Raw genomic sequence first — 13151 nt, 5'->3', positions numbered from 1 at the left:
ACCCATCACCTTCCTCAGCACCGGGGGCCCTGCACCCCCTTTCCTGGGCACAGGGACCCCCTGGAACCCCCATTGCCCTCACCCCCCATTCCTGGGCACAAGGACCCCCTGAACCTCCGTTCCTGGGCAGGGGACCCCCCTGCACCCCCTTATCCGGGACTGGGACCCCTCCTGGACCCCCTTCACGTGTTCTGCGACCCCCTGCACCCCTGCCCGGCCCTCCCGCCCTTCCCAGACCCCAGACCCGCCCTTTTCCTTCACCTTTGCACCCCCAGATCTCCCAAATTTCCGGATCCCCCCAGTTCTCCCCTCCAGGCGCTTCCTTAAGGGGGTCCCAGGGGTTCCCACGTGGTTCTCAGAGGGCTCCAGGGCGGTCGCAGCGGGATCCAGAGGGATTCTCTGCAATTCCCCGGTCGCCGCCCCGCCCTCCTCGCCCCGCCCTCCTCGCCCCGCCCTCCTCGGTCCCTTTCGCTTCCGCGTCCCAACCTGCGAGACCGGGATCTGCTCAGTGACCGGTGACGTCACTGACAGATCGGGCTGCCATTGGCGGGCAGGAGACAGCGGGGCCAATGGCGGGGCCGGAGGCGGCTGTGGGAGCCGGGCCATGGCTGGGGCGGGGCCGCAGCCGAGCAGCGCCATGGCTCCAGCGCTGGGTCTGGGGCTGCTCTGGGGGCTCGTGGGGCTCCTGGGGGACCCGGGGGGCGCGACCAAAGGTGAGTGGGAACCCCGAAACCGGGAACTCCCTGAACTTCCATTTCCGGGCACCGGGACCCTCCTTAACTTCTGTTACCGGGCGCGGGAACCCCCCATTGCCTCATTTTGGGTCCTCTATCCCCTCCCCCAAACCGGGACCCTCCTGTACCCCCTCATCTGGCACCGGGACTGCCCTGGACCCCATTCCTGGGCAGGGAAACCCTCCTGAACCCCCATTCTCGGGCATCAGAATCTACTGAGCCCCCATTCCTGAGCACGGGCACCCCTTGAGCGCCCATTTCTGGGCACGGGGACCCCTCTGTGCCCCCTTCCCCAGCACCGGAACCCCGTGAAACTCCTTTTTCTGAGACCCACCTGAACCCCGAATTCTGGGAAAAGAATCACCTGAACTTCCATTCTTGGCAGGGAAATCCCCTTGCACCCCTTTATCTGGCCCAGGGACCCACCGCATCTCCCAGTCCTTTGGATCAGGATCCCTTTGAACCCCGAATAACGACGGGGGAACCCCCCTGAACCCCCATTCCTGGGCACTGAGACATCCCTGAATCTCCATGTCCAGGTGCAAGGACCCCCCTGCACCCCTGATCCGGGTCTGGGATCTCCCCGCACCCCCATCAGTGCTCCGGGACCCCCTGCACCCCCATTCCCGGCCATCACGGCCTTCCCAGACCCCAGACCCGCCCTTTTCCTCGGCTTTTGCACCCCCAGATCTCCCGAATCTCTGCGTCCTCCCAGTTCTCTATTCCCGGCGCTTCCTGGAAGGGGTTCCAGGGGTCCCAGAGGGTCCTAGGGGTCCCAGGGGGTCTCAGCGAGGATCCAGTGGGATCCAGATGAATTCCCTGGAATTCCTCTTTTCCCCGTCTCATTTTTCCGTCTCCCGAGCTGCGTCCCCGGGATCCGCCTGCCTCTCCCAGCCTCAGATCCCCTTTTCCGTGACCCAGGGACCCCTGAACCCCCATTCCTGCCTTTCCCAGCTCCCAGACCCCACTGCCCTCAACACCGGGGACCCCTGGACCCCCTTTGGTGGGCACCGGGGACCCCTGGATCCCCCATCCCGCCTCTCCCAGTCCCTTCATTGGATCTTGGACCCTTCCCGGCTCTCCCGGTTCCGCTTCCCGACCCTTGGACGCTCCCAGACCCCCCAATCTCTGCATCCCCCCATTTCTTCAACCGTGTGTCCTGCTGGCGGGGGGTTCTTTGGGGTCCTGAATTTTCACTTCTAGGCACTGGGACCCCCCTGCACTCCCTTATCCAGTACCAATCCCCCTCTGCACCCCCTTTCTCATCCATCCCGCCTTCCCCAGTTCCCCCTTTTCCTTGACCCTGAGACCCCCTGGACACCCATTCCTGCTTTTCTCAGCTCCCAACTCCTCTTTCCTCTGCATCAAGGATCCCCAAGACTCCTATTCCCAGGTCCTCCCACCTTTTGACCTCTCATTCCTTGGGACTGGGGATCCCTGGACCCCCTTTCCTGGGCACAGGGATCCCCTGGAACCCCCATCCCACTCTCCCAGTCCCTGCACCACCCCCTCCCCCTTCTGAGCCCCTATTCCTGGACACCAGGACCCCCTGCAGGCCCTTTCCTGTCCATCCCACCTCTCCCACCCTGCACACCCTTTCCTTGGCCCCAGGATCCCCAAACCCCTTCCCAGCTCTCCCAGTTCCCCTTTCATTGATCCATGATCCCCTCAACCCCCCCAAATCTCCGTGTCCCCCCAGTTCTCCACTCCCTGCGTTACCTGCACGTGGCGGTGTCAGAGCCCAGCCCAGGGATCCCCCAGTACATGCAAATGGGGTTCATGGATGGGATCCCCTTTGTGCGCTACGACAGCGAGCAGGGCCAGCTGGAGCCGCTGACACAGTGGATGAAGGATGGAGTTGAGCCAGGATTTTGGGAGTGGCAGACCCGGAACAGTATGAGGAACCAGCACATGGATGCCAAGAACCTGGAGACACTGCAGGAGCGATACAACCAGAGCGGGGGTGAGTGGGGGGATCTCTGGGGGTGGGATGGGATTGGGGGGATAGGATGGGATGGGATCTATAGGTGTCGGATGTGGATTCATGGGGTTCAAGTGGTTGAAATGGGGATCCATTAGGCTAGGATTGGATATCTTGTGATCCATGGATTGGGATGTGGATCCATGGGGCTGGGATGGGATCTGTGGGGCTGGGATTGGATCCATGCAGCTGGGATGGGAACTGTGGGGCTGGGATAGAAACTGTAGGGCTGAGATGGGGACCCATGGGACTGGGATGGGATCTGTGGGGCTAGGATAGGAATTGTAGGGCTGGAATTTGCATCCATGGGGCTGGGATGGGATCTGTAGGTTACGAATGTGGATTCAGAGAGCTCCAAGTGGCTGAAATGGGGATGCATTAGGCTGGGATGGGATATCTTGTGATCCATGGGGCTGGGATGTGGATCCATGGGGCTGGGATGGGATCTGTGAAGCTGGGATGGGACCTGTGGGCTTGGGTTGGAATCTGTGGAGTTAGGATTTGCATCCATGGGGCTCCAAGGAGTTGGGATGAGGCTCTGTGGGTCTCCATCAGACTCTGGGGCTCCATGGGGCTGGAATGGGGCTCTGTGGGGCTGGGACACAATTCCATGGGTCTCTGTGGGTACAATCCCTCCAGGTCTCCACACGAGGTTGCGAGTTTCCGGCTGTGACCTCCTGTCTGATGGGAGCATCCGTGGATCCCACCGGAATGCCTATGATGGGCGGGATTTAATTTCCTTCGACCTGGAATCCAGGAGATTTGTGGCGGCTGACAGCGTTGGTGAGATCATCAGGAGGCGCTGGGAGCAGGATGGGACCGTGGCTGAGTATTGGATTAATTACTTGAAGCACGAATGCCCCGAATGGCTCCAGAAATACATCAGATACGGGCAGAAGGAGCTGGAGCGCAAAGGTGGGAGCAGAATTCCTGTGGGGATTTGGGATTTGGGGATAGGGGCTTGGGAACACAGTAATTCCTGTGGGAATTCTATGGATACATCTCATCTCCAGTGAGAATTCCATGGGTAGATCTCACTCTCATGCCGTTCCTGTGGGAATTCCGTAGGTAGAACTCACCCCAGTCCCACTCCCATGGAATTCCAATGATATCTATCACCATTATCCCATTCCAGAGCCCCCTGATGTCCATGTGTCTGGAAAAGAGGAACACAAGATGGTGATCCTATCCTGCCACGCATACGGATTCTACCCCAACACCATCGCAGTCAGCTGGATGAAGGGGGGTGAAACCTTGGATCAGGAGACGGAGTGGGGCGGGATCGTTCCCAACAGCGACGGCACCTTCCACACCTGGGCCAGGATCGAGGCGCTGCCGGAGGAGCGGGAGCAGTACCGGTGCAGGGTGGAGCATCCCGGACTGCCAGAGCCTGGGATCTTCACTTGGGGTGAGGCTGGGAATGTGGGGATTGGGAATTTGGAATTCCCAAATGGGCATCCCCCTCCCCCCCTCACTATCCCGCGTTTCCCAGAGCCGACATCTAGCGGGAATCTCACCATGGTGGTCTCTGTGTCCATCATCACTGCCATCCTCATCCTCATTGTCGTCATCGGATTCGGCGTCTGGAAGCTCCAATCCGGTAACACACGGGATGGGGGTCAGGAAGGGACACGAATCCACCCGGCACCGTTCTGGGAATCCTGTGCCACTGACACTGATCCCACTTTGTTTCCACAGGGAGGAGGGACAGGAATGGATACAACCCAGCAGCTGGTGAGTTCCAATGGTGGATCCAGCTCTGGATCCCCTCTGTGCAGATCCCAGGATGGGTCCAGGGGTTAATCCCAGTGTGTGATCTGTGCTGGAATCTCATGGATCTTCTCTTTCTGCAGGAAGGGACATGGGAACCAACAGCTTCAGCACAGGTATGGAGCAGGATCAGGGTGGGATTCCAGAGGGGGATTGGGGCAGGATGGATGGACTGGGATCAGGGAGGGATTCTGGATCAGGGCAGGGTCCATGCAGAGTGGGATCAGAGGGAATTGTAGAGTGGGACTGGGGCTGGATTCTGGAGCAGGATTAGGTGGGATGGATGGAGCAGGATCGGTCCAAGATGGATAGAGTGAGATCAGGGAAGGATTCCAGTTCTGAATTGGGTGGGATGGATGGAGCAGGACTGTGGCAGGATTTGAGTAGGATCATGTGGGATCCTGGAGTAGCTTCTGCTCTGCATGGACTCCAGCCAGGTCTACCCTGTGGAATGGGGACAGGGTGACACCATGACCTTCTCTCATCCTGGCAGGAATCACTGCCTGAGTGATCCATGGAGCTGGATCCGGCCCCTTCCCTCTTCCCAGGAAAGCTGAGAGCTGCCACCAGAGCTGATCCTGCTGCTCCCACCCACCCCACAGGTCTTTCTAACGGATTCATTTCCAGTTTTCCATTTCCCAGTGTTTTAAAGGCAAGAACCACAAATATTTACAATGCTTTAGTTCTGGTGTGAAATTATCCTGCTTTGGGCAATAAATCTACTTGTGGCAATAAATCCTGCTTTGGGCAATGTCCTGGATTGTCACGCAAATTGTACTCTATTTACCATCTGTATGGCAGTTGTTTTCTGTTAAGTAGGCAGTTTTCCTTATCTCTTCTACAACCGGGGAGATATCTGTTGATAACAGGCTATTGAATGTCACTGCCTGACTGATAAGAATTACAGCATCCCCGTGTGAGATGCTCTGCCCAGAGGGGAGAGCCAAGCATTCCTACCTGGATATAATCTTGAGGTTCTGGACCACCAGCATGACTTTCTCCACTGCATCCCCAGAGGAACAGCAGCTGCCTCTCCTTCCACTGGATCTTAGAGGAAGACTGCACCTTTCTACAGGATCCCTGCTCCAATAGAACCACACCTGACACTCCAGGAGGACTGCAGCCACATTTCCAGTGGGACTGCTACCAACAACCTGGCCAACAGTGTCAGGTTGTTTTCTGACTCTGTCAGTGTTGTTCTAGTGCACTGCATTGTTTATTTTATCTTTTTATTTTCTTGCCTAGTAAAGAACTGTTATTTTCTGCTCCCATATTTTTGCCGGAGGGTCTCTTAATTCCAAATTTATAGCAATTTGGAGGGGTGGGGAGGGTTTACATTCTCCATTTCAGGGGAGGCTCCTGCCTTCCTTAGCAGACTCCTGTCTTTCCAAACCAGGACAGATTTTGGCACCCAATGTGAAGCTCAAGGGCATAGAAACAAAAAGGGGTAACAGTTCTTGAGTAATCTAATTCTGTGTGCTGATACAGAAACCTTGTTAGGTGTCACCATGTGGTCCTAGTTTGGGTGGCATGTGACCATGGTTGTATTTGTCCCATTCACACGCCCTCATCTAAACATAGGTCCTATAACCAAGGCTGTTGTCTGGTTTGCTTTACAGGTTAATAAGGTGAGGAATTAATGGATTTTTAACTTCCACTAGAAGGCAAGCATATGGATTCAGAGCTATCACACCCTTACTGTATGGGCCCATCAATGCCTTGCCCCATGACTCAGAGAGAACTCCCTCCAGGAGCCATTTCTGTTTGATGGGAAATCAAGGACCAATCATGACTCAGACCGATATCAGCCCACTGGGAGATGCTCTGCCCAGTGGGGAGGAGCTCAGCATCCCCACCTGGATATCATCTGGGCTTTGGGACAGAACAGGCAGCCCTTACCCACTGGTTTCTAGAGGACAAGAGCTGCCAGATCTTTTCTACGGGATCACCACATCAACAAGACCGTTTCATCTGGACTGCCACCACCACCCTAACTAGCAGGGTGTCCGGTTTTATTCTGACTCTGTCAGTGGTTCCATTTTGTACTATTGCATGTATTTTTGTTTTTTTTCCCTTTTCCTAATAAATTGTATTTCTGACTTGGAGTCTCTCATTGGTTTTGCTTTCTAACCAGAACATAATTTTGGCACCCAAAGTGGGGCAGCAAGGTTTTTTCTCAAGAACCTGGTTACTCTGGGTGGGTAATGCAGAAGGATGGGGAAACCCCTTGTGTACCACAAAGAGACCTAATTTTAAGTGAGATCTGTGTGTAAGGTTTCATTCTGTATTTTAAATATATCAATATATCTATACATCTATATATCTTTTATATACATTATTATGTGCATTATACATTTATATATCTTTTTCTTTTGTGTTTCATGTATTTTGGGGTTTTTTCCCTTTTTGTAAAAACTCTTATTTCTGACTTGGTTTTGCTTTCAAACCAGAACAACTGGCCACTGGCGATGGTTGTTTGGCTTGATTGACCAATTGGATCCGCGTGTGTGTTGTGACTGTCAGGCAAGGGCCATGGGTTGTTCTTAGTAGTAAAGGATGGTATAACAAAGCGATTGATCAGCCTGCTGCAATCATGGAGTCAATGCTCATTATTCCCCGCTGGGCACCGCTGCTACAACAGGGACTGATGATTTTTCTTTCAGCACTGGACAGTCCTTTTTCCAATGCCCCCATTTCTTACAGGATGCAGTCTGAGCCTTCTCCAGAGGGGAAGCTTTCTTGGGTCACTTTTCCCGAGTTGTCTTCTTGCTAGGCTGGGATTAACTCTTTCAGTTGGGCCCCTGTCTCAAAATACCTCCCAGGCAACCTCCAGCAGTTTATCCATGTCTTCAACTCCCTTTATCTTTCCTTACGTCTTTTGAAGCCTGACCCACACAAAACAAAACCAGGTGTGCTTTACCATCAACTGATTCAGGATCTAGATCAGTATATTTGATGGCAGATCTCTTCACCTGTTCAAAATTCAGTGGGTGATTCATCATAATTTTGCCTCACTGGGTAAAACTTTGACTAATTTACAGTTTTAGAGACCCCATGTTTTAACCCACATTCCACGAGGCTTTGATATCATTTTAATTTTGCCATCTGCTCGGGTGTATTTGGATCCCACCCAGGGTTTCCAAGGGGAAATATCTCAGTGACAACGCCTTGAAGCAGCTCCCTCGCTGTGCTCCCCTCAAGGAACATTGAGGTGGATTTATTGACCACTTGTCCCTCAGTGGGGTCTGTGGTATTTGCTGAGTCCCCAGGATGAAGGAGGAACGGAGAATCTGACTCCATGTTCTTAGAAGGCGAATTTATTATTTTATGCTATTATTTTATATTACAGAATGCTATACTAAAACTCTACTACAGAATAGAGAAAGGATACAGACAGAAGGCTTAACAAGAATGAATAATAAAAACTTGTGACTCCTTCCAGAGTCCCAACGGAGTTGGATGGTGATTGGTCATTAAGTAAAAACAATTCACATGTTGCATAAACAATCTCCAACCACATCCCAAAGCAGCAAAGCACAGAAGAAGCAAATCAGATAATTATGTTCTTTTTTTCACTGAGGCTTCTCGGCTTCCCAGGAGAAGAATCCTGGGCAAAGAGGATTTTTTCAGAAAATATGGCAGTGACAATTGTCAAGTGATGTGTCTGACACAGACTTCAGATCAGCCCGGTGTGATTCATACAGAGGGCATTTATATATTTATTCATTCATTCATTTATTTATTCAATTATTCATTCATTTATTTAATTATTAATAGGCTGTATGGTGCACACATGAACTAAGAGATTATATTGCACCAACCAGCAGCTACAATGAATCATCGATAATCGATATTGGTATCAAACACTGTATCAAATTGCTGGTGATCAATAACAATGTGTAGAAGGCAATACAAGAGTGCAAAAGGCAATTATTAAATTGCCATTTATGACCTGGCTGTGCTGCAGGCACAGTGGAAAGCTGGAAGCTGCTGAGGGGACCCATACACCCCTGTCCCCTGTCCCTGACTGTCCCCAGAGTGTCCCTGAGTGTCCCCAGTGATGTCACCCCAGGAATTCCCATCAGGATTTGGGACAGTATCATTGAAAATTCCTAGAAAATTCCCCAAATCTGTCTCAAATACTGCACAAGGAGGGCACAGGTGACAGCAGCGATGTCCCTGATGATGTCAGTGCTCCCATGTGAAACTTTCCTGCAGCAGCCTCGGGATGTCCTCGATGGCTTTTTGGCACTGCTTGGCCACTGCACAGCTGCCAGGGCAACCGGGGCCACCCCAGCCACCATAGGGACTCAAGAGGATGTTGTCGATGACCCCAGGTGTCCCAAGCAGGTGATCCTTGGCCAGGCGGGTGCTGGCCTCCCACAGCCACTCAAACTTGGCCACTTTGGCTACCAAGGCCTGGAGGACATCAGGGGACACCTCGTTTGTCCCCTTCAGGATGGCCTCGATGTCCCTGAGCCGCCACTCCATGTTCCAGTAAAACAAGGTGGCTCTGTCACATGTGCACCAAGCACTGCAGCAGCCCCAGGGCCACCACTGCCCAAGGTCCCCTCCTGGTGGCCACCACAGCCTCTCCCATTCCCTCATTGGTGGCTGCCGCCACCTGGGCATCGTATGTGGCCATTTCCCTGGCCACTTCCTCCTTGTCCAGGGCCACCATCAGCTGCTGGTTCACGATTACCTTCCTGTGGTTGTCACGGAGCTTGGTGGCCTCCCTGGACAGCCAGTCCCAGAGGTCCACGAGCCTGGCCACCAACTCCCGCCAGGCCTTGGCCACGGCTCTTCCATTGGCCCAGGTGGTCCCAGGGGTGGCCCCGAGGGTGGCGAGGGCCCGGCCCAGGGAGGCGACACCAGGGTGACTCAGGGGGGTGACATTGCCGTGGTTCAGGATTGCACGAAGGCTCCGGGTGAAGTTCTTCAGGTCCTCATGTAAGGAGTTTGGGGACTTGTCACTGTGTGGCCCAGTCATGGTGGCCAGCAGCTCGCCCAGGGTGGCTACCACAGCCACCAGCACCTGAAGCTGTGGAGGGGACACCTGTGGAGGAGACAGGGGAGGTGTCAGGGACCTGGTGGCACTATTGGCCTCCTGCGGTGGCCTCAGTGCCCTCAAGTAGTCCCCTCTGCCCTTCCGTCCCTTTGTCAGCGTCTTGTCCCCACTGCCACCTCCCGCCACCCCCCGTGTCCCCCCCAGTGTCCCCTCTGTTCCCCTCTCCCCACCATCGCACCTCTTGGGGCTCCATGGTCACTGGGGATACATTGGGGACACTCTGGGGATGCTCTGGGGGTCGAAGGAGCCTTGGGATGTCCTCGATGGCTCTTTGACACCGCTCAGCCACCTCACAGGCACTGGGTCTGGCGCAACCACCGGTGAAATAGACCTTGATGATGTTGTCAACTGCCCCCAGCAGGTGATCTTTGGCCAGGCGGGCATTGGCCTCCCACAGCCGCTCGGCCTGGGCCACCTTGGCCACCAAGCCCTTGAGGACATTGAGAGATGCCTCATTTATCCCCTTCAAGGCGGCCTTGGTGTCCCTGAGCAGGCGCAGCAGCTCCCGGGGGAACGCGGTGGCTTCGTCACACACGGCCACCAAGCGCTCCAGCAGCCCCAGGGCTGTCTCCACCCAATGTCTCACCATGGTGGCCCTTGTTGCCTCACTGGCAGCCAGCCTGGCCTCTCTCTTCACCTGGGCTCTATGCCCGGCCACCACCTCGGCCCCCTCCTCCCCGCCCAGGGCCTGACCCAGCTCCACCATGTTTTCCTGAGCTGTCCCATCACGGGCAGCCTTGTCCTGCAGCTCCCTGGCCTGGGTGGCGGCGGTGGCCACCCTGTTGGCCGCCTTGGTGGCCAAATCCCTACAGGCCTTGCGGAGCTTGGTGGCTGCCCTGGCCAGCTGGACCCAGCTGTTCACAAGCGCAGACACCGAACACAGCCACTCACCAACCGCCAATCCCACAGGTAACAAGGTGGTCCCTGGGGTGCTCTTGTAGGCGGCCAGGGTCTGCCTCAGGGCTTTGAAAGGGCTATCATCATCGGAGGTGACATCCTGGGGCCACCAGACGTTATCAATGCGGTGCAGGGTGACCCAGAGCTCCCTGGTGAAGAACTCCAGGTCCCAGTACAGGGACCATGGGGACCAGGGCTGCATCATCTCGTCCTGATTGCTCAGGGCATCCAGCAGCTCACCCAGGATGGCCACCACGGTGACCTGTGGCTGCAGCAGGGCCGGGGACAGCTGGGGAGGGAAAAAGGAAGGTGTCAGGGACCTGGTGGCACTTACGGCCTCCTGGGGTGGCCCCCTGCCCCCGAAGGACCCTTTTTGCCCCTCCCTGGAGGGCTCTGCTGCCCCTCTGTCCCTCCCTTGTTGCCGCTGCCACCCCTGCCACTTCCCTCGTAGCGTCTGGCACCCTCCTGCCCTCACTGCTGTCCCCTCTGCCACCTCCCCACCCGCCCCGGTATCCTCTCCCTCTTTCAGCAACCCACGTTTTCCACCCTCCCGGCGCACCTCTTGGGACTCCATGCTCACTGGGAACACCTTGGGGACGCTCCGCTGGCGAAGGAGCCCCGGCACCAACTCCGGCCCTGGCCCAGAACAGGCCCCGGGGCCGGCGCCGGGAAAAGTCAGAGCCGCCTCAGGAGGGGCCGGAAAAGGGGTTGGGCGAGGTGACGTCACCGCCCGCCCTTTCCAGTACCGCCCCTATCCATGGAAAGCGCCTGGATTTGGCCGTTTTGGTTGAATCCCAGGGGATTTAGGCTCTATAGGAGGGTACTTAGGCTCCATCCCCAGGGGATTTAGGCTCCATGCCACCATTTCTAGGCGGATTCATTTCGCCGTTCCCGGCCGGATTTACGAGGGAACGCGGAGGGCTCTGAGGAGCCCGCAGAGTTGCCCTCAACAAACAGGGCGGCGATGCTTCTCTCGCGAGACCTCTGCCGAGAAGCCCCAAAGGCGGCGCGGACTAATCAGAAGCCGCGCCGGCCAGAAGTACTGGCAGAAGTTCCCGTTGCTTCGGCGTCGGCAGCTGCTTCCGGCGAATCCGCGGTGCATTTTGGGCATTGTGGTCCCCGTGGGGCCCAGCGGAGGCGGAGCGGGGCTGAGGCCGCGGGGCGGGGGGGGGGGGGGGGGGGGCGGGGCGGGGGGGGGGGGGCGGGGCGGGAATTTGCGGGCGCCGAGGGAGCCCCGGGACCCCCCCGGCAGCGCGGGATGGGCGACAGCGACCGCGGTCAGCACCGGGAGCGGGGAGAGGGGGAGGGGCGATGAGGAGGGGTTTGGAGGGGTTATGAAAGGATTGGGAGGGACTGAGGGAGAACTGGGGGTCCTGAGGGGATGTGGGGTGTCCTGAGGGCGTTTGGGGAGATCGACAGGGAGAACTGGGGATCGTGAGGAGGTTTGGGGGCTCCTGAGGGGATTGGAGGGGTTGTGAGGGGGAAAGAGGGAGAATTTGGGATCCTGAGAGTATTTGGGGGGTACTGAGGGGATTTGGGGGGATTGTGAGGGGGCTGAGGGGTTGTGAGGGGGTTTGGGACGTGGTGAGGGGATGTGGAGGGTCCTGGGGGAGAATTAGGTATCCTGAGGGGGTTTGTGGGGCTCTGAGGAGATCTGGGGGAGTCTTGGGGGGATATGGAGAACTCATGAGGAAATCTGGGGGGATTCCGAGGAGATTTTCGAGGGTCCTAAGGACGATATGGGAGCCCTGCGGGGGACGTGGGGTACTGAGGGTAGTTTGGAGGGTTGGGGGCATTTGGGGGCATTCTGAGTGGGTTTGGGAGGATTTTGGGAGTTTCCGACTAGATTTGCGGCATCCTGAGGGAATTTTGGAGATCCCCGAGTGGATTTTCTGGGTCCCTGACTGGATTAGGGGTGATTTGGGGTCATTTTGGGGTCCCTGACTGGATTTGCGTCATTTGGGGAATTTTGGGGTATTTTCAGATCATTTTGGGGTCCCTGACTGGATTCTGGGAGGATTTGGGGTAATTTAGGAGTCCCTGAGGGGACTTTGGGCTATTTTCAGGTGTTTTTGGGGTAAGTTTGGCTATCTGACCAGATTTTGGGGTCCTTGTTCTGATTTTGGGATATTTTGGCATACCTGACTGCATTTTGGGGTATTTTCGGGTCATTTTGGGGCTCCTCACCAGATTTTGGCCATTTTGGGGTCATTTCATGGTCCTTGACCAGAGTTTGGGGAGTTTTTTGGAATTTTTTTTGGAATAATTTTGTGATCTCTCACTAGAGTTTGGGGTTTTTTTGGGGTATTTTTGTAGGAAAACAGGGGAAGGATGGTCGGGATGGAGAGAGACAAGAGATCTCTGAAGCCAGGTCATGGAACTTGGGGTTTATTGCAAAGGGCCTGGGTGCAGGGCCCTGCTTGGAGCTGCCAGCCACAGCTGGAGCAGGCCTGAGAGAGGGAGAAGAGTGGTGTTATATTTGCCCAATTATCCCATCATCAAAAACACCAAAGTATATTAAAGGTAGCAGCAATTTTCATTGAATAGCTTAGAATATATAAAATCGGATACACTTGAAATATTGACAATGTAATTTGGTTAAAATAAGGGATAATTTGGTTCCAATAATAGCACATAAGGAAAACAACCAAACGGAGAGGGGTACGGAGTGCAGGGCCCTTGGACCCCCGCCACCTCACAT

At 55.5% G+C, this 13151-nt stretch overlaps 1 protein-coding gene and 1 pseudogene across 5 annotated transcripts; one reads left to right on the top strand and one right to left on the bottom strand.

Moving 5' to 3' along the window:
* LOC134432722 (zinc finger protein 11-like) overlaps positions 1–13151 on the bottom strand; it is a 246541-nt pseudogene that overhangs the window by 70059 nt on the left and 163331 nt on the right.
* Positions 590–6584, top strand: LOC134432739 (class I histocompatibility antigen, F10 alpha chain-like). Of its 5 annotated transcripts, none has more exons than XR_010031393.1 (9): positions 635–713; positions 2434–2697; positions 3355–3630; positions 3851–4123; positions 4208–4315; positions 4414–4449; positions 4569–4601; positions 4979–5656; positions 6105–6584. XR_010031393.1 is itself a non-coding variant. In XM_063181634.1 (8 exons), the coding sequence occupies exons 1-8, from the start codon at positions 605–607 to the stop codon at positions 4990–4992; spliced, it is 1113 nt and encodes a 370-aa protein (XP_063037704.1). In that variant the 5' UTR covers positions 590–604; the 3' UTR covers positions 4993–6584. The 5 variants fall into 5 exon arrangements, 3 of the variants coding, with proteins under 3 accessions (XP_063037704.1, XP_063037703.1, XP_063037702.1); XR_010031394.1 differs by having other exon boundaries at positions 4979–5672; XM_063181634.1 differs by having other exon boundaries at positions 590–713; positions 4979–6584.

The sequence above is a fragment of the Melospiza melodia genome, assembly GCF_035770615.1.
Source record: "Melospiza melodia melodia isolate bMelMel2 chromosome 7 unlocalized genomic scaffold, bMelMel2.pri SUPER_7_unloc_1, whole genome shotgun sequence".
In the NCBI taxonomy this organism is placed as follows: Eukaryota; Metazoa; Chordata; class Aves; order Passeriformes; family Passerellidae; genus Melospiza; species Melospiza melodia.
This window is presented reverse-complemented; position numbering and strand designations above follow the sequence as displayed.